Below are 21481 nucleotides of genomic sequence, written 5' to 3' on the forward strand. Positions count from 1 at the left end.
GCTGGTAGGAGCGCGGCGAGTCGTCCTTCAGGTAGTGCGGGTTGTTCGCCTACTGACTCACACGCTATCAGACCGTAGTGTAATGTAGTAGGATACTGACCGCGCACCACGAGCGGCACCTCGAGCGCGATCTCCGCGACCGGCACGTCGTCCTGCTGGTAGGAGCGCGGCGAGTCGTCCTTCAGGTAGTGCGGGTTGTTCGCCTACTGACTCACACGCTATCAGACCGTAGTGTAATGTAGTAGGATACTGACCGCGCACCACGAGCGGCACCTCGAGCGCGATCTCCGCGACCGGCACGTCGTCCTGCTGGTAGGAGCGCGGCGAGTCGTCCTTCAGGTAGTGCGGGTTGTTCGCCTACTGACTCACACGCTATCAGACCGTAGTGTAATGTAGTAGGATACTGACCGCGCACCACGAGCGGCACCTCGAGCGCGATCTCCGCGACCGGCACGTCGTCCTGCTGGTAGGAGCGCGGCGAGTCGTCCTTCAGGTAGTGCGGGTTGTTCGCCTACTGACTCACACGCTATCAGACCGTAGTGTAATGTAGTAGGATACTGACCGCGCACCACGAGCGGCACCTCGAGCGCGATCTCCGCGACCGGCACGTCGTCCTGCTGGTAGGAGCGCGGCGAGTCGTCCTTCAGGTAGTGCGGGTTGTTCGCCTGCTCCTGCCGCCGCGCCTCGCGTAGCTATATAACAATGATAACCTTTTTAGGGTTCCGTAGCCAAATGGCAAAAAACAGAACCCTTATAGATTCGTTATGTCTGTCTGTCTGTCCGTCTGTCTGTCCGTCCGTATGTCACAGCCACTTTTCTCCGAAACTATAAGAACTATACTGTTGAAACTTGGTAAGTAGATGTATTCTGTGAACCGCATTAAGATTTTCACACAAAAATAGAAAAAAACAATAAATTTTTGGGGTTCCCCATACTTCGAACTGAAACTCGAAAATTTTTTTTTCATCAAACCCATACGTGTGGGGTATCTATTGATAGGTCTTCAAAAATGATATTGAGGTTTCTATCATTTTTTTCTAAACTGAATAGTTTGCGCGAGAGACACTTCCAAAGTGGTAAAATGTAAAACTAAAAAAAATATATGATGTACATGTACATTACCATGTAAACTTCCACCGAAAATTGGTTTGAACGAGATCTAGTTAGTAGTTTTTTTTTATACGTCATAAATCGCCTAAATACGGAACCCTTCATGGGCGAGTCCAACTCGCACTTGGCCGCTTTTTCTTTTATATATCTTGTTGGGATTATTTGTTCCTCGCACGCGGATCCTCGTACCGGCATTCGAGAGTATAAACATTATTTTGCAAAAATATATATATATTATGGTATAGTTTTGCACCTCTCTGACCTTTATGGTTTAGTACGGGTAGTTAGGACCTATGAGATGTATGTGTTATAGCTGCAATACGCAAATTAAACCCAAATTTTAATTTTTTACGCATTAAAGATGTGAAAAAAAAAGGTAAAAACTGCTCGGTAAACGTAATACGATCTATTTTATCTAATCATATTTTGTCATTTCCGTCGTAAGTATGTTGAAGTTTGAAGGGATGTAAAAAGCAGTATTGTGTCTGTAAACACTTAAATCCTCAGACACTACGCTCGGGACTATTATCATAGAATCCTTCGCTTCGTTCAGGATAAATATGTCATTTTACTTCCTTGTGACACAATCTACTATTGGGGGCGAATGTTATCTCGTACAAAGAGTACAGTCAGTAACAGAAGTTGCTAAGCGGGCGACGTGTTCAAAATGATCTTGACGCGACTTTATTGTTAAGAGAATAAGAGCGTGTCAAGATAATTTTGAACACCTCGCGCGTTTAGCAACTTCTGTTTAGCCGCCAACTACATTTATAAGCCCGTCGCATGCGTTACTCGCATTATAGCCTTGGTCCGGCCAACTAGCTGACTCGCGAGGCCTGGGGCCTTACCATGATGTCCTTATTGCGACTCTGTTCAGAACCTAAACTTTTTTTTATTTACACAAAAGGTACATGCTTACAAACATAATTTATACTATCGCCAAACTGTAACCAGTTTGTTGGCGAACTGAATCGCAATAAGGGCATGGTGGTAAGGCCCCTGGTGTAACCGGGAATCACAGACAATCCAACCTCTAGACATAGCATAGTCGCGCTACCCCCTCTGCCACACATACGGTAGCGTTACTCCATCTTCGAGTCAATCCCGTGCCGTAATTGGTCCGTGTCTTTGAACGGACCAATCACGGTACGGGATTCGCTCACCTCGTCCCCCCGCACCCGCGTATTTTTGGCAGCATCGGTTTCATGAAAGAATTGGCCTAAGCTCAGTCTAGAGGTTGGATTGTCAGTGCTCGCATTATAGCCGCGGTCCGTCCAACTAGCTGAATCGCGAGGCCTGGGGCCTTACCATGATAGATTCTGTTTAGGACTTTAAACTGAATCGCAATAAGGGCATGGTGGTAAGGCCCCTGGTGTAACCGGGAACGTACCATGTGCAGCTCCTCCTGCGTGAACTGCGCGGTGGGGCGCGCGTCGGGCGCCGGCGCGGCGAACACCGGCTCGCCCTCCTCCTCCGAGCTGGAGCTCTCCGAAGACCAGCGGTCGCGCGACAACCACTCCTCCAGGTTCAGACTGCAACCAGGGGGTTTAAGGTTCTCGCGTGCACGTGTACTATATGCCCAAGTTAACATATTAACAGTAACTATACGTTACTGCCTGCGACATAAATATGCGACGCACGTAATTGTATAAATAGCATGTAAGCAATAATAGTCTATAAATATGTGTTATGTTTAGATTTACTCTCTCTATACTTGGATACCGAGAATACAACTCAACTTCGGTAATGTTTGGTTTTACTTAAACTCCATTTCGACCCTCCGACTACCAAGTCATCTCACACGACTTATTGGTTTACGTCACCCGTAAGGCCCGTAAGTGGGATTTTCTCCCCGCTTCCTGCCCAAGGCAAGACGTAAAACTTTAGACATACCACGGGCGGTAATTCGTAGAGCCCCAGATCGCATATTTATGGTCTGGTCACAAACACCTGCGATTGGAGCATTCACGAATTCACCTCCCTAGGTATGTAATGTCCTATTCAGGACAAAGCCTATAATCGTTCCCGTGGGAGTTATGATGGAAAAAGCTTTTTATTTATTATGTCACTAATTTATGCGAACCAAGTAGGTATAAAAGAGTTTTACTTTTAAAATAATGACGTTAACGATTTAATATGTTAGTTCATGTTTAAAAATGTTTAATCAGATTAGTTTAATGGCCGATCAAAATATTTTTACATAATTTTCAATCGTGGCTGATTGCTATCAGGTCTGTGCCTTCGATGCCTAACCTATCAAAAATGACAATATGGCGGACGAAAGTTTGAAATTATTTCGCTTAAAATTTAGTTTTTTCTTCGTAAGTGTGATGAAAAACTTTTTGTGTAACTCGAGGGTAAGAATCTCTGACACATCATCCTCTGTGAAAACGCCGTCATTTTTAACAAGCTTTTTCTCAAACATGCAATGAAATGTCGTCGCTCCGGGCGTTATATCAGGCTTCGAAGTATCACGTTTAGGGCGGAGCAACTCCAGAGAACTGTAAAGGAATTTCATACGAAATTGAAGGCCTAGGCCGGGAAGTAATTTTTTTTTAAATTCTAATGTAAACATGGGGTGTGTCCATGAACAGGCTAAACAGCCGAATTATATTTTTTTTTTTAATGAATGAATGGTTATCGGACCAAAATATCCGTGTTAACGCCTGTTATACACGAACGTACTGATATTAAGAATACGAATCTGTATGATTCAATGTGTTGATGAATAAATTTAAAATTTTGTCTATACGTAAGTCACCAGAGACCATAGACAATATTTAAAATCCTCTGCATTTATTTTATTTATAGAAATTGAGATTCTTATTATCAGATTGTGTATAATGGCCCTAATAAGGTCTATTCGAACACTACACACGCGAAATACGGACGACTTCCGTAAAAAAAAAACAATTATGGCGGGATTGGAAGGAACATTAAAAAACTTTTGTTGTGAAGTTGGATTTTTATTATAAAGATTATAAATTTGTTTTTTTTTGTGGTCTATTTTTTTATTTCATTGCATGTTTGAGAAAAGCACTATACATGCCTAGCCGTGAAAAGGTCTTGCCGGCTTCGTATCACTATCCGGCCTCCCTACGGTCGGCCGGCTATACCTACTCACCCGGCAAGCCCTTCTTTCCCGGCGTCTGCAGTAATGTACTATTATTAGGTCGACCTGTATGTAACTAACTATGTAATGGAATCTTGCAAGTTAAATTTGATCCACTTCCCGGTTTCCGATTGAGCTGAAATTTTGCATACACATGTAAGTCGGGTGACAATGCAATATTATGGTACCATCGAGCTGATCTGATGATGGAGACAGGTGGCCATAGGAACTCTGTGATGAAACAACGCAACCTAATTGTGTTAGGGGTTATTAGAATTGTCTCCATGAGTATTTAGTTGTATGTCGTAAGAAAAGTACAGTCAGCGATAAAAGCTTGTACCAAAAATGAAATTTTTGCCAAAAACTTATTACATACGTCACCTGAACTTGAAGTTCGAGCCCTGAATGTGACAGACACAGGGTTTGTGTCCCAATTTACCATATTCCTAATCAGTTAGTAGTTGATATCTAAGCGTGTTTCCGGTGCATGTGACGCAAGCAGCATATATAACTAAACATGAGCACTGTTGAGCAATACGGCGGGTCCACACAGAGCGAGAAACGAAATTGCCTCGCGCGTATGCTCGCTCTGTGTGAACCCGGCTAATGAAGCATGGCGTGCACATTTGTAGGCATTATTACTTTGATATTTTTCAAAAGACATTAATGCCAGTCGAAGGTTTTGCTCGGCATCATGACAAAGTACCCGTCGTTGAATATCATATAAAATATAAATGATGACGGGACGTTGAAAGCATGCGTTCCGTAATCATGACTTAACGTTTTTAATTTTTTTTTATTGTGTTTAGACTTTAAAAAACCGCTGGTGGCCCAGCGGTAAGAGCATGCGACTTGCAATCCGGAGGTCGCGGGTTCAAATCCCGGCTCGTACCAATGAGTTTTTCGGAACTTATGTACGAAATATCATTTGATATTTACCAGTCGCTTTTCGGTGAAGGAAAACATCGTGAGGAAACCGGACTAATCCCAAAAAGGCCTAGTTTCCCGTTTGGGTTGGAAGGTCAGATGGCAGTCGCTTTCGTAAAAACTAGTGCCTACGTCAAATCATGGGATTAGTTGTCAAGCGGAACCCAGGCTCCCATGAGCCGTGGCAAAAATGCCGGGATAACGCGAGGAACAAGATTGTGTTTAGACTTTGCTCTGCTTTTCTCGTTGAAACTGTGTGTTACACAGGTACACTCTAGGCATTTTATAGGAAGTAGGTACTATAATAAGTATGAACTTATTATTACTGAATCGCGATTAGAAAGGGATTGAGATAGCTGTCAATCCATATTGATTTTGACGTAAGTGTATGGAAATCTGTTATTTCTAATCCCTTTCTGATCACCAGATAAGATAGGTCACCAGATAAGTTTTGCAATAGACAAATATGAAACAAAGAGGTGCTATTAATGAAATAACTATACAATAAGTTAGTTGCAAACATTAATAAAATGATTGCTTATTCGCTACGTGCACGACTGTCACGCAACCTAGCATCCGTAACTCTAGAGCAGCGGTCGGCAACCTTTTAGCAGCCAAGGGCCACATAGTTAATATTTATGACTTTATCAGACATTGTCGTTTGTCAATATTACATAAAAAATAGCCAGGGAGGCTCGCGGGCCGTAAGTGACAGGTTCACGGGCCGCATGCGGGTTGCCGACCGCTGCTCTAGAGGAAAATGTCTATTTACTACCTCTTATAAAACTACTCCAAAACTCAAAAATTACTGAACGGATTTTGACACGATTTTCATCTATCAATAGAGTGATTATTAAGGAAGGTTTAGGTATATAACTCATTAAGGTTTTGTTTAAAATAGTGAAAATATGACCATGTTGTCGAAAAAAAAAACACGCTGGCTAGGAGCTTTAATCGAAAACGCTGCCTAATCCGTTTGAGCTATAACGATACCATATATGGTGCGGTTGCCTCTCTTTCATGGGTCTACAAAAAAGTCGGCGATGGTGTATGTCTATCTTTTAAGGATAACTTATTATACCCATTCTTAACTTCTAGTGTATAATACGTGGCATTTGCAAAGCTTTTTACACGGATACAGCATCAATTATTATCAAAATAATTACGTTAGTTATATTAAGTATTTCATACAGATTACAACGGTCCATTACACCATACAATTTAAATGAATGTCTCAGGAGTAATCGTAACTGAAAGTTCCAGTTCGAGCCATATAACTTGTATGAAATGTTAAAGACACCTATCCTTTTTTAGTTCTAATTTTCACTACCGCATGCGCTGCGATCGCTTTGCTTACCCCCACCATGTACTTCGCACGTAGCCAATAAGTATAACCTATGTCATTCATAATGCTATGAATAAAAATATGACATTTACGGATAGAGCGTGACGTCTAAAATTATGATTTTATAAATCTTTGAATTGAATTAAAAGAAACAAACATATATACTTAAAAAATTCTTTCTTTTTAGCTTTTTTTCGTCAACCTTGCCGTTACTATAAGACAGTCGCACATTTATACAACTTATTATTATTTGTCAGTTTCATACTACACGTATAAACTTCACTATGAGCTGGTCGCAATGGCTTCACAATATTTAATTCGCCTCTGCACTGCCTGCAAAATAAAATTTCGCTTTTCTGCTGCACTAATAGAATTACAGTTACCATGAAAGAAACATGGATATCAGTGTTGTATAAGAAATGTCGCTTTGCATTCGATTACAGCCTTTTTGCAAACACAAGAAAGCTCAATAATTCGCGTGTATTGTATGGCATTCAAGGTTTATATTTATCAGGAATGCTGTGTGCGCTATTTTTTCGTACTGTACAAGAAAAATGGAAAACAGCATAGCAAATGACAATAACATCGTACCAAAATTTGATATCAAAAGAAAATTGGTGACAAAAAGAAAAGTTAAAATGCTTTATTAAGCCCGACTGACAGCATAAATTAATATAAGCCACGTATAACACAGGCAAATATTGGAATACACTTTTCGACAATAGCTGCAAGCAAACTGTTATGTGCAAACAAAGGTTTAAATCAATAAATTAATTATTGGATTATAAATAGTAAGACTTAAAAGGTGCGAGATTCAGGCGTGATCATTCTAGATCTAGAGTCTAGGGGCGTTGATCTGGATTTGATATGATCTGTCAGATGGCCAACCTGTTATTACAAACAGTATACGCTTCCTTGAGTTCGACATGCTAATGCTCAATAAGATGATAATCTGCCTGTGACCTCTTGACGGTGTCATAAGTTTAAAAATTACATGTACTGGGACTGTCACGAACACTTCGACTACCTTAAAGGTAAATTGTTTTTGTAACTTTATTTATAAATCCTATCGGTCCAGATTATACACACACTCGGATAATTACATTAATAATTAGCCCTACGAATCAAAATTATTTACTACAGTCTATTTTTGTATATATCGATAATGTAATAATAATAAATAAGTGTGGCGACTTTTGCATAGCACATTTTTTTTATTTCTAATTAAAATAACAATCTTTAAAATGACAAAGTAAACCGCTGTTGCATACAATAAGTAGGTAAAATTCTTCAAGTCACGTTTATCTACAATTTCACTATATATAAATAATTCGCATCTGTTATCTGTTATTTTTTGTATTTTGAACTCTCGCGAGGACTAGAGGATACATTTATTTGAAGTGATGCGAACCAGGGATGTAACGGATGTGGTTTTATCGGAACCGAAAGCGGAACCAGATGTTTTAAATTTAGTTTATCGGAACCAGAAACAGAATCGGAACCGAAAACGGAACCGGAACCAGAACCGGAGCCTGAGTCAGTACTATCAGTAGGTATACATTACACAACACATACGAATAGGTACTTTAAATTCCACAACACGGATATACCAGAACATCTTTAGTTACTGCAGCACGTGGCAAGCGGGGCTATGAGCGAATGACTGGTATAAACCTGTTTGTTTTTGATGTGCATCGCTCATGTCCCGCTGCCGCGCTAATCATTGACATCCGATATAACTTCCGTTTCAAAAGTAACGGAACCGGAACAGAAACGGATGTGTAATACCAAACGGAAGTTCCGACTTAACGGAAACGGAGCTCCGTAACATCCCTGATGCGAACATACTTGATAGTTGCACAATGATTTCACATTGTTACAAGTTTCAAGAAAATTTGATAACTATATCATAGGCACAATTACATAGGTCAGGGTCTATCTATTACATTTGTATTAATAAGCATTTATAAATCATTCTCAGCAAATTGGCATGTTAACGGCATATCCTAGAAACATATACTAGGGCAAGCCAGATTTGTCAGCAGATAAAAAGCAGGCGCGAAGGATCGATTTACCATACAAATTTTGAATTTCGCGCCTATTTCTAATGAATAACTTGCCAGATGTATATTATCGTATTTTATGGTCCGTAATTTGATAACCTCGTATTTCATGCACTTTTATTACGATTAACCTTGTTTGTAAATATGGCAGTGCAGACGATATGTATCAATAATATAATAAAAGTTAATAACACACTTAAACAGACCGTTGATTTGTGATTTTTCTAAATGTATAGGTTTGACCGTCCAACAATAAGGTTTGACAATGATATGGAAACTAAGAAATTTCGCAAAGCAGGTTCACAAAATTAGAAAAAATCGTAGTATTCATATTCAAACATAATAGCAGCTAGATTAGTTTAAAGCGGCTGATATGAATTTAATATAATTAACAAATAAACAATGGAAATATTTGTCAACTGGCAAAAGTAGCAAGGGCAAATGCAAGTAGGTAAACATACAAATAAATTCGCAAGGCAAAACATGTAATATAAAAAGGACATGGAAATTTAATTCGCAAGCTGTGAAAAATTTTGTCAATTTTTGAAGTACATTTAAGCTCATATTCTTTATCAGGTCTGCTTTCAACCAACCTATGTAACGACATATACTCGTATCCTTCCGATACATATCGCACGACATTCTCTTTCCAAATTTCATGTCTACTTTTGGAAACAGAGGGTAATGTGCCTTTCGCAGTGCTAACTTTACATATTATCAACACAGGTAAAAACGGATTTTTCACCTCAGAAGCTCAAACAAGGGTACTTTGCTACTTAAAAACAGTGAGCAAAATCGCATTTTGTTCATTGACTGAGACAAAATGAGCAAAATGCGATTTTGCTCACTCAGTGAGTAAATGCGATTTTGCTCACTGTTTTTAAGTAGCAAAGTACCCTTGTTCGAGCTGCTGAGGTGAAAACTTAATTGTTGGTATATCTTAAGAAAACATGAGTGAATAGGTAAGTGATGAAGAAGGAATACATTTTTCGGGTTCTCTAATATGTTCTCACTGCTGAGGTGAAAAGTTTTGTGAACTACACGAGATCAAAGTTATTTACATCTCGTGCGCTTTTGAGTCCCTTACTACGCTCAAGATTCTAAATTAGATTCACTCGCTACGCTAGTATAGAATCTTTCGTTTGCACGGGACTCAAAATAAGCACTCGAAGAAATATCAAACTTTGATCTCTTGTTGTACAAATAACTATTGTCTAAATGACGACGAGCAAAATAGAGATGTTGGTATACCATTGATTTATTATACCTCAAGATATTGGCATCCTAAAATTTAACCCTTGTGACAAATTGTACATTGTACAAGTTGCCTTTAGTTGCACCTGGGCAAGCGAGAAATGTGCACGTGACGAGTATGAAAAAGATGAATGGAATGCGAAAATTAATCAAACCAGATTTCTTAGTAGGTATAGAAATAAATATGGAAGTATTTTTTGTGCTACTTATGTATGAGTATAACCTATCTATAGATATACAATATGAATGGTTGGTACTCACTCTGCAGGCATGGGCACTTTTTTCTGTGCCTTAGGGGCGACGGGTTTGAGGTCGCCGTCGAAGAGGTCGGCCAGCTCGGCGATCAGGCCGCCGCTGAAACCGGCGCCCGCGCCCCCGTTCAAGTCCGAGCCGGGCTCCGCGCTCGTCTCCGCCTCCACTCCGTTGCTGCAGCCAAACAAAATGTTCAACATAACATCTAATATCTGGGTGACCGAGCTTCGCAAACATATAAAAACTCGAAAATGCGCGTTTTCCCAGAGATAAGACCTAGCTAGATCGATTTTTCGCCCCCGAAAACCCCCGTATAGGAAATTTCATCGAAATCGTTAGAGCCGTTTCCGAGATCCCCGAAATATATAGATAAATAAATAAATAAACAAGAATTGCTCGTTTAAAGGTATTAGATTAGATATGTATATCGACAATGAGCGTCCGAAACATCGGCTGACTTAGAGCGTTTTCACGTTGCCCGATCCGTTATCGCATGGAAGTAAAATGTAAGACATGTATGTTTCATTTATTCGTTTAATAAATTGTTATAGTATAAAATGGGGTCTCTATTGTTTCCCAAATAGTTTGCCCGCATTTTCGTTAGTCATAATTAGGTCATAATTGATTTGGTTCAGAAACGCGTCACTTTTCAGGATTGCCATAAAACAAACCTAACGAAAATCCTGAAATGTTAACGGTTTCAGTTTTATGACTAATGTAATGATACTCGTAATATGACAAACAATACATTATGACTTAAAACTTTATGGGAAATAACGGGACCCCTATAAAATGATGTGGAATACAACTCAGTGGTGGTGCTCGAATTGCATTCTATAAGTAAAATAGCGTCTATGGTGACCTCGCGTTCTTTTTAAACGCTTCATAATGGGGTAGGTATAGTTTGTAGCTTTCTAATAGACCCCGAAGGCTAATCCTATTGTCTATTGTTAAGAAAAACCGCTCGTGCCACGTGCCACAACCACCTGCATAAAAAATCGGTACTTCGGTTACTGAGTGCCGGCGAGTCGAACGCTACAGAACCAGTCTAAAATGTGTCATCGAGATGCGTAACAAAGGCGCGTTATCGGAGAGCACACCTACACTGGTTTTTTGAGCGTTGGACTAGCCCGCGCTCAGGTGCCAAATAGAATAACTAGGACCCTTTTTTGCAGGTAAGTAGCACGTGCGGTTTTACTGAACAATAGACAATAGGATTAGCCTTCGTGGTCTATTAGAAAGCTACAAACTATATCTGTGTAGTCTGTGTACTCTTGTCTCGCGTCACCTGTGCTCGTGGTCGAGCAGCTTCTCGACGGGCTGGTCCTGGCAGTCCTCGGGGGCGAGCCGGCGCAGCAGCAGCATCAGCATGGCGGACGCGTTGTGCGCGCGCTCCTGCACCTCCATGTCCTCGCTGCAGAGGAGCGGCCGCAGCCCCGCCACCGCCTCGCGGACCACCTGAGCATAATACACCCCGTTGATAAACACAACCAGAGGCCGATTGCATAACAACTTGTAACTAATAATACAGGATGGCCAACTTAGAGGTATACAGCTTTTTTTTGCCGCCATTTTATTTTGGCGGTAAATATGACAGTTATTGCATGACAATTAGTTTGTGTAGATACGGCAAATTTATTATGGAGCGTTTTACGACGGAACAACGTGTTTTAATCATTAAAAACAATAGAAACATTAAAAATAACGTTTCCCGGTCGATTAATTTCGAGAAACGGTGACATTGACTGGCCCCCAAGATATCCTGATTTAACAGCTCCTGACTTTTTTCTGTGGGGCTATCTAAAGGGACGTGTCTATGCTAATAAGCCAACGAACCTTCAGCAATTAAAACAAAATATTCGAAACACTGTCGCTGAGATAACGCCAGAAATGTGTGAAAAAGTGATGAAAAACGCATCTGCCATGCTGCTAGAGGTGGACATTTGTCTGACATTATTTTCCATGTGTAATTGCTGACCCTACATATTATATTTAACAAGGAATACTTAATATTTTTTATGTTTTATAGAATAAAATTTCAAAAATAAAGTGTATACCTCTTATTTGGCCACCCTGTATTAGCGAGTCTCTTTCTAATCAAAGGAATGGATTGTTATGCAATCGGCCCCAGGGATAACAAAAAATGACAGCCAGTATATTAAGAATAACATTTTATTCTTTGTTGACCCGATATCGCGTCTGAGGGACAACTGGAGCTAAGAGGGGGCGTGAAGCCAGGAAACAAAATATATTATTTTATTACCACAAAAACACTGAAAATATACTTTTGTTTAAAATTTTGCGCGTCACATCCCTCGGCTAAAGAAAATGTAACAATTCAATATCAAAACTACAATTTTGCGCCCTTTCTTAATCCTTTCGACACGGTTCTTTACGAGCCGAACCAAATCGCATTTGTTGCGCGATAAACTAGGTGATTTCCGTTCTGGATTATAAACGTAAATATAATTTGCAAGGCAATTACTACAATACATTATAAAAATTATAATAATTGATTATTGTTTAATCGAACAATAACTGTTGATCACGATAGGAACAGCAATTTCTGTTATTAGGTGTCATAACCTTGATGCCGCCGACGCATCAGTTAAGAGTCTAGTCAGAGCATTTTCCGAGGTACTGCCATTTGTACAAAAATATTGTATTAGGTAATAAAAAAGACAATAACAAATTAAGACTAATACCTTTTTATGTTTAAAATCCTAAGTGTTTACCACAAACATACTTTTATGATATCCCATTTTGGGGTTCAAAATAACTTTTGGCAATAGTAAAATTTGTCGTGTGGTTCCTTATCATTGAAAGGTTACCTAAGTAAGAACTGCAGATTAGATCGTATGGGGTTACCGAGAGCGCAGCGGCTTGGTCCCGACGCGCCTCGTAGCGCGCGAGCAGGCGCGCTGCCAGCTTGAAGGCCGCGTGCACGCACACGGCGCGCGCTCGCATCGCGCCGCCGCCCGCGCCCGCGCACAGCAGCAGCGGGGAGATAGCGTTGCGCATCACGTCTTCTTCCCTGTTAATACAAGCCACAATTTATTTCATCGTAATCGTTACATCGCACATGTGTCCTTCTAGTCATAAAACTGGGCAGTTTTGGGTCAACACAGACTTGTAATAAAAATACATCGTATGACGCAAGTAAAAATGTTCCTTTTTCTCAAAAATGGACGGCAAAGTCGACGTTGCCGGTTAAAAAATAGGTGGCGAAGTGCGTAGTTTATGGTGATTCAAAAAATTAAAAAGTTAAAAACATTGCAGTCTCGATTTCGGGACTGCAATGTTGCATACAAATTCCATTATTTAACGAGTTCCAAACTTTTTAAAACTTTAAATGGCCATATCAAATGAAGGCATAGGTCCATTAAACAGCCAAACAGATGATCAGCACTTATTATTATAATGTTGGTACCGCGACTATTTAGGTGTCTCAAATACGTTGGCGTATTTTCAGCAGAAAAATACACTTCTTTTTTTTTAAGGCGGCAAGCAAATCTTTTTAATGGTTTTACTTTTTTCTGTGAAAATTAAAACGTTACTTCTGTAAAATATTTCTATTTCTTGCACCATTTTTGAGAAAAGCACTATATATGACTCGGCTGGAAGGCTACTTGCTGGCTTCGGATTCAATTAAACGGACTCCCAAGGTCGTCCGTTTAAAACGAATCCTCAGCCTGCAAGTAGCTACTTCCGAACCTCGACAATAATGTACTATTGTGTTGTTGGAGTAATCAATCTTTTTATTTTTGTACAGCGTAACAGCACTTTCACACATCATTGGACACTCACTGGCAGTACTCGGCTAGCACGTAGGCGGCCGCATAGAGCACCTCTCGCGACGCGGGTCCCGGCGGCGAGGCGGCGGCGCGCGCGGCCAGCGCGGCGCATTCGCGCGCAGCGAACGCGCGAACATCCGCCACGCGAGCCCCTACTTCCAACAGCTGAGTGCCGAGGATGATGCCTGCATAGTAACAACTTGCATGTCATATCGTATCTCGCCGAAGAAAACTTACAAAGGAGGACGGAGAAAAATATAAAATTATGTTCAACAGAGTAAACTGGCGTTAGCGGGCGTGTTTTTTACGAGATTACCGCGTTATGGTATAAATTAACGTGGCTCCATGCATTTCAATAAAATGTCAGCAAACATGTTACTAATGGGATTTTTTTAATTTGAGTTAAGGTAGAAAATCAAATGGATTCAAACAGTAACTAACTTTGAAATACATGTAAGTACTATTATTTCCGGATAAAAGTGTAGATTTTTGCGTATAATTAAAGACCACAAGTCATGCCACAGCATTAGGGTGGTTACAGACTAGCGTTTTATACGCCCCTATAAGCTCTAGGGACATCATCATCATGTACATCTGGGCGCGTATTGACCAAATGTAGCGAAATATAGAGCGCATGTAAGCGCGTAACGCCCAAACGACCGTAAACACGCACCGCAAACGCTAGTCTGAAACCGCCCTTATTACATAGTCGAGGTGTTAAACCGAATAAAATAATGAATAATAAATAGTTGAGAATAATCACCATGTTTGGCGCTAGTTTCCATCTCGGTGAGCTCCGACAGCACGGCGACGTACCACTCGAAGTCGACCACGTGCTGGTAGTTGTTCTGCGAGCAGATCTCGATCATGCGCGTAAGCAGCTCGTCCCGGTACAACGTTCCTTCCGCGCGTTCCGTGTGTAGCATTAACTTCTTCACGATTTCCATTAGATTCTTCTTTGATACCTGTTAGAGCGTTATAAAGTAAAAGTATAACTTTAGACATAAATAAAAGATTGTTTACCGCTCGTGGCTTTGCGGCAATGGGGTCGTCAATCACATCTCTTGCGAATAACCTAGACCTAACTTACAGACGTAGCTGTCGGTCAATAAATTAGTGGCCGTATTGCTCTGTTAATCCGATGACTGATTGTTGATTATGACTACAGGTTAATTAAAGGCCGATATCCCAAGTTATAGTTCGTTTTTTTTAGCATTAGAAAGAACTTGAAAGAAGGTAAGCGATCTTGACATGTCTTTTAATTGAAAAACGCTTTTTAAAATTCAATAACTATTACTTATGAAAGCAGAAGAATTACAGAGTATTAGATTCATAATTGCTACATATTTGCCGTAACTTATTTTTAAAATGTGTTTTTCAATTAAAAGACACATCAAGATTGTTTACCTTATTTCTAATGCTAAAAAAACGAATTATAGCTATGAGCGTTGTTATCCTACAGTTGACATTCTTAACCGAACAAGCTCTAGTATGCTTTCTGAGTTAGAAGCGCGCTCGCAATCGTTCTGTGCTGCTCAAGAATTTGCGTACGCTATTGAAAATGTGTCGATCTTTTTTTTTGGGCGCTTCAACCAAATAGGATAGAATAGGTTGCTTGAACCATGGTTGTTAACCGAGCTCAGATTATGACAATATTAGACTCTCAGTCTAGTGCCGCGGGGTGAGGTAATGAATCCCATTCGGGGCGGGGCGTATAGCGTGCCCGTTCGGTATGATAATACCTACTATTAAGTATTATGTAAGAACCGAAGAATGTCTAAACCGTAAAATTATTCAATGTTAGCATGTCTCACAACAGTTTAAATTCGATTATTATGTAAGAGTACGAACCATTCCGTATAGCAGACCCAGAGCTCGAAGCCTGATGGACTCGTCCTTGTCGTCGAGACAGGCGAGCACCAGGTCCTTGTGCGCCTGCACCGACTTCGGGTGCGACTTGAGGATGCGCGACATCGCCAGCAGACCCAGGTATTTCACTGGCATCAAATAAGCATAAATAAGGATTATATTAAAACCAGTAGGTAATAAAGTAATGTTTGCGTAGAATCTTACAGTTTTGATCGCTATCTTCAATGAGTATCCTCAGTTTCTGCACGCAGAGCTGCACGGAGGCGGCGTGGCCGGGCATGCCGCTGCTGATGCTGATGATCACGGCGATCACCGTGTTGATGCACTCGTACAGTAGCGACATAGCTGACGTACTGCAACACGCACGAACATTAGCTTATCTTTTTCTGCCACCGCCTATAGTCATCCCTGTCTTCAAACACTACAACAGAGGCCTTGGACGGTAGGACAGGTAGCGCGGTAAATTCCGAGGAGGTTACGCAGCCAGGCGTTCAAATACAATTCCGCGTTCCGCTACTTTTCTACCGGCGTTAATTTGACGGCCCCTGAATTATATCTAAGTATGTAGTCTTGATCAGAAGATGGGAATGACCATCGTTATCGAAAGTTAAAATGAGTATCTTAAATTAAATAAGTAGCTATATAGGCATGTGATGTTTAAGTTGGCTGTGAAGGCGGATAAGAACTGGGACTCAGTTGCTACTTGCTTGTAAGTTTCTAGAAATAGGAAGCCTCATACTGATGCTGTTTGTATGCAGTGCATTATTGTCCAAATACAAAACAATGAATATTAGGATGGGTGAAAAAACTTAATCGATTATAGAGGTATGTAACTTAATACAGAATTTAGATATGTATTTGATTTCATGATTTATTATTTATAACAATAAATACTATAAGGTCGAATCACAAACTTTTTTAGACAACTTATTAACAGATTTCCAAAAAAATATTTACATACATGACCTTATTGTCAAGTATAATATTATTATTCTACCTTATTGTAGGTAAATATATTTTTGGAATGTCGAATTGTAAAGATGATTCTTCGGTCGCAATAGGGTTTCCATTCATATGTTAGTAGAAGGGCTGTCCTAAGGCATACCACAAATAATCCGACTTTATAGCAACATAGGGTAAACTGCCCTGAAGTCAACCCCCTAATCTAATACCGGCGTCCACAGAAATTAAGATATGGTCGATACATATAGAGGGTAATTATACTCCGCATGAAACCAATAAAGCATGATGTGATTGTACTCGTTGTACTTACGCCAGTGTGTGTGTTTACTGTTTACTACTTAGTAATATGTGGTGTATAAAATACTCAGCCAAAGTAAAATGAGGTGGGTGTTAGCAGAAGAAGCAATGAAAGCCTTTTAGATGAACCATATTACAAAATGTGTCATTTCTATAAGAAGTAAATCATTTCTATGGTCACGTTATACTACACCGAAAAGACTACCTTTCGACCATTAATTATAGGTAAGATTTAAATGAAAATGAAATGTGACCAACTCACCTATGAATTAAATTAGTTAATGGTTCTATCAGTTTCTTGCCAAGCCGGGGCTCTAATGGGGTTAAGGCACCAAACTGCAACAAACACAATGACACCGCATAAGACTAGCTTATGCAGGAGCGGCTGTCTACTATGATGACTATACTTGCGATCATTAGCAATAACGGACATCTTAACTGATATAATTATTGTTTCCTTTTTTTTTAATTAGTCGACAAATTTCATGTTTATTTTTTCACCCTACACGGCAACAAAATAAGACAAAAAGTGCCAAAAAGGTGATCATCCATAGTTAATATAGTGTATATCAGTGATATTTAGAACAAAATCGTATTCATTGTAGTGGGGTGTGATGAGTCTAGCGGCTGGTAAACATGTTTCATCTACTTGTACCTGCAAATAATATCTATGAGGCTTTGTGTTATTTTTCTTCCGATATCAGGTTCATAATGTGTCATTAAACCAAACTGTGAAGAATTACCAAAAATTGTAAGTTGAACATTAATTATCGGGGTTTTCCATGTCGTCTATGTCTATAATTTTATTCTCTAACTAATTCATTCAAATATATGCGCAAAATGTATAGTGTCTAAGATTATTGTCATGATATTGACCGTCTACTTGATAAAGAATATCATTAGTTTTATGAATTATCAAGTTATATCTAGTTGATTAACAAAATTGTCAAAATTGCCAATTGTTTAGGTTCCCTTAAGGCACGAACGGTTTTTCCTGATTATAATCTGATTGTCAACAAAACAATTGTCTGATAACATTAGTTTTTTTGTGGGAACCTATATCAGTCAAAATAATATTTTACTAGAGACTATGCAAACCAAACATTTACATATAAAATGTATATCATTATTCAGTAATTATGTCAGCATTTCACTTAATCATAATCTCTTGTTTTAGGGATACAGATACATAATTATTATATTTTTCATAAGACAACTTTCATACAGTACATTGAAAAAGTACTCACCAGTTTGATGATCTTGATCAGCATCCAGTTATTGGTGGAGGTTGTCATTAGCTTAAAGAACACAGGAGCCAATGAGAGGTAATTTTTTGGATTCTTTCTTGCCAATTCACAAACAACATTTACTGCAGCTGACTGGACTCCTGAAATAATCCCTTATATTATGTTGGGTTACGATAGACTAATATGGTTTTATTGTACTGTTAAGTTCCAAACAAAGTTACCCGCGCGAAATTGCCTTTTCATACAAACATAGTCCTAATTTTCCTCTCTGGATAGGTTTTGTGCAAAAATATTTTCCGTAATGTCAATATCCAGAGAGCAAAATGGGGACTATGGTTCTATTGAGAAGTGGCCATCCCTTTTCTTCTTTTAAAAGTCTAAGGAAAAAGTTGTACCTTTAATTTGGTTGCCGAAGTAGATTTAGCTACCCTGGGTCAGCTGCCCCCCCCCCCCCCCCCTCCATCGCCATCCCTCTACTAGAGAATTCAATTTTGTAAACACTCTTGCAACAGTTTACATATTGCTCCACTTACCTGGATCTGGATCTTCCAGCTTTTCCTTTAGTTTGGGAAATGCTGGCCTAAGTGCTTCTGGATACCTCAGGAATACTTTGTACATCATCAGCACTGCCTTCATCCTTAAATAAGGCTTTGTTGAACTCATCTAAAATGTTAAAACAGTTTCAATACAAAGTCTCTTTGGGTAGTAATCCATCTGGCCAATATCATTCTCCAATTTCTATATCCAATATTTGAACAAATATCTTGGTTCAAGTTTTTATACTATTTGCGTAGCAATTTTGAATCAACATGTTGGCTGCCATGAGCACCACCGGTGGGATCAAAAGCTCACTTAAATTTCTATTGGGCATGGGAGCAATACTGTAGTTGTAGTATGGTGGGTAGCCAACATGTTAAATGTCATTTGTAATATTTGATCAAATGTCGGTATTTTTCCAAGTTCTTGGATCAAATGCACATTGGACCTAGATATTGGGCAGATGGAATACCCCCCTAGTTGAAGAATATGAGATAAAAAATTTAATGAATACTAACCAAGGTCATGATGTCATTTGCTAGATCCCTCGCTAAATCATGAGAAATAAAACAGCTAAGGCCACTCAATGCAAGGCCCGCTTCATACTGGTTCTGAGCATTCAGGTCCTTGCGGATCATGTTTGTGGTAAGCATGAGCAGCTCAGAGTCTGCATGGAATGATTGACTAGCGGCTAAGTACCCAACTCTTTTATATGTAAACTTGTTTGAGCTCATCACTTCTATCACGTTGAATATTGCCCATGATATGTCATATCCTAACATTTGTAACTGAAACATTTAACAACAAGATTAAATAAATAAATCCTTTATTAGAGATATGTTTTATTAGATATAGGAATATCCTTGTGTGTTTGAGAATCAACCTGCTATTTTAAACTCCCCATTTTTGCACAATGTATATAACATTTTTAAAATAATTGAAAATACACAAATAATATATAACTGATAACTGTTGATGTTATACAATTGATACCAACCCCAAATTATAATAACAAAATATGTCAAACTAATGCAAATTACTTTCAACACAGTTATACGTGTTTACTTGTACCTGTTATGTATATTTGCTTTAAATAAACCTAACACCATTATCATTTAGGTACATATTATTTTCACGTGTGAATTCGTGTTTCCTGATGGACACTTTAAACATCCATTGTAAGTTGTATGATAATAGAAAAATAAAATTGTACACATGTATTTATAACTGATAACATGTACTTACGTATGTGAGCTTAGCGACGGCGTTAGCTTTCACTGCAATATTATCTTGTCGTAACTCTACTTTTATTTCCTCCATGCACTGAGCTATGTACTTTGCCTGAAAATATATTGATCCATCAGTAAATGTACATACACAGTACTTAATACTTCCAAAATAATTGAAATAAATAGATACTTACCTCATTATCTCTGTTATTTCTGATTCCGCGAACTAAGTCTGTTAGGTTTTTATCAAACATACGTTCGAAATTGCCTTTAACTTTTTTCAAAGCCATGGTGTTTTAAGTGTTTATTTCTATCTAGAGAAAGAATAATATTTTAGTGAAACTCCATATCTTGTAAAATAGAAATCGGGAGGAACTGTCCTAAACGTCACGAATTTGACGAGTCAATTCGAGTCTCCATACTTTTCTTGCGTGGCGTAAAAAATGTTACAAGAGCAAAAAAGTAATTAAACCAACATCTATAGTTGGTCAAACCAATTTGACAGTCGTTAAGAACCAGGAAAAGCCAGGAAAACTATAATACGCTTTGAGTATAAAGCCTATAGGCTATATACTCAAAGATAATACTGATTTATTTCTTTTGGGTGCTAGTCGAGGGCATGGCATGAGTGGTGGGGATAACTGACAGAACGGGATAGTCTTATGTATCTTTCACTAGGAGTAGCAGAGAAAGCGCTATTATTGTTTGTCTTTGTCACAGTCTCATATTTTTTTATTCCCCACCGTAGTTTATGGTGGGATACAAACAATGCGTAAACGTCAAATTGGTGTGAAACATATGAACAGTGCAAAGATTATCAGGAAAAATATTGAAATCAGTGTTTCGTGTGCATGTAGTAGTACTTAACAATTCAACAAATATGGTGAATTGCTCAGTTTTGCGCTGTACAAGTGACTGCCGGCAAAAACAGGACAACGTAACATTTCACAGGTAAATACAGTATTTTATACTTCGGTCACATTATCATGCTTAGTAACAGCATCCTACAATCTATATCAATTAAAATCTGAGTAGAAAAAGCATTTACAGTAAATAATAACTCGGGTAAAAAAAATAACGTATAAATATTTCCTGATAAATTAACCGACCAAATTACGTACGCATATTGACAGTAAGCCGTCACCCTTTTAATAACGTGTATTCAATTTAGTCGCATTGCTATTATTCGAGGGATACCACCCCGTGATGCATACAATTACCCCAAAATTCGGGTATTTTGTATTTTAATAACATTTTTATAAATAATTATGCTGTAGAACTGGACATATACGAACAATAAAATCTAACTGTGTTTAAATTAGAATTTAAATTATATTTATTTAAGCATTACGGATTCTTTCTAACGTTATAGGGGGTTTTGCCACGACTCAGAGAATCTAATTCTTAATTTTGCAATGAGAGTGACAGATTACATAATGAATATTTTGTTTATTACCTCCAGATTTCCACAAGATGCAGGCA

General features: G+C 39.0%; 1 protein-coding gene across 1 annotated transcript in view; it reads right to left on the bottom strand.

The window, feature by feature from the left end:
* LOC134661435 (AP-3 complex subunit delta) overlaps positions 1 to 20419 on the bottom strand; it is a 28124-nt gene extending 7705 nt beyond the window's left edge. The window contains exons 1-15 of the mRNA XM_063517530.1: positions 20194 to 20419; positions 20016 to 20111; positions 19289 to 19558; positions 18767 to 18896; positions 18234 to 18373; positions 17249 to 17322; positions 15931 to 16079; positions 15709 to 15854; positions 14621 to 14822; positions 13871 to 14042; positions 12932 to 13097; positions 11352 to 11521; positions 10073 to 10237; positions 2501 to 2642; positions 563 to 692 (exon numbers count right to left, since the gene is read on the bottom strand). Coding sequence (XP_063373600.1) covers positions 563 to 692; positions 2501 to 2642; positions 10073 to 10237; positions 11352 to 11521; positions 12932 to 13097; positions 13871 to 14042; positions 14621 to 14822; positions 15709 to 15854; positions 15931 to 16079; positions 17249 to 17322; positions 18234 to 18373; positions 18767 to 18896; positions 19289 to 19558; positions 20016 to 20111; positions 20194 to 20289 — 2248 coding nt within the window. The 5' untranslated portion in view covers positions 20290 to 20419. The remainder of the gene's footprint in view (positions 1 to 562; positions 693 to 2500; positions 2643 to 10072; positions 10238 to 11351; positions 11522 to 12931; positions 13098 to 13870; positions 14043 to 14620; positions 14823 to 15708; positions 15855 to 15930; positions 16080 to 17248; positions 17323 to 18233; positions 18374 to 18766; positions 18897 to 19288; positions 19559 to 20015; positions 20112 to 20193) is intronic.
* Positions 20420 to 21481: the final 1062 nt, after the last annotated feature.

The sequence above is a fragment of the Cydia amplana genome, chromosome Z (genome assembly GCF_948474715.1).
Source record: "Cydia amplana chromosome Z, ilCydAmpl1.1, whole genome shotgun sequence".
In the NCBI taxonomy this organism is placed as follows: domain Eukaryota; kingdom Metazoa; phylum Arthropoda; class Insecta; order Lepidoptera; family Tortricidae; genus Cydia; species Cydia amplana.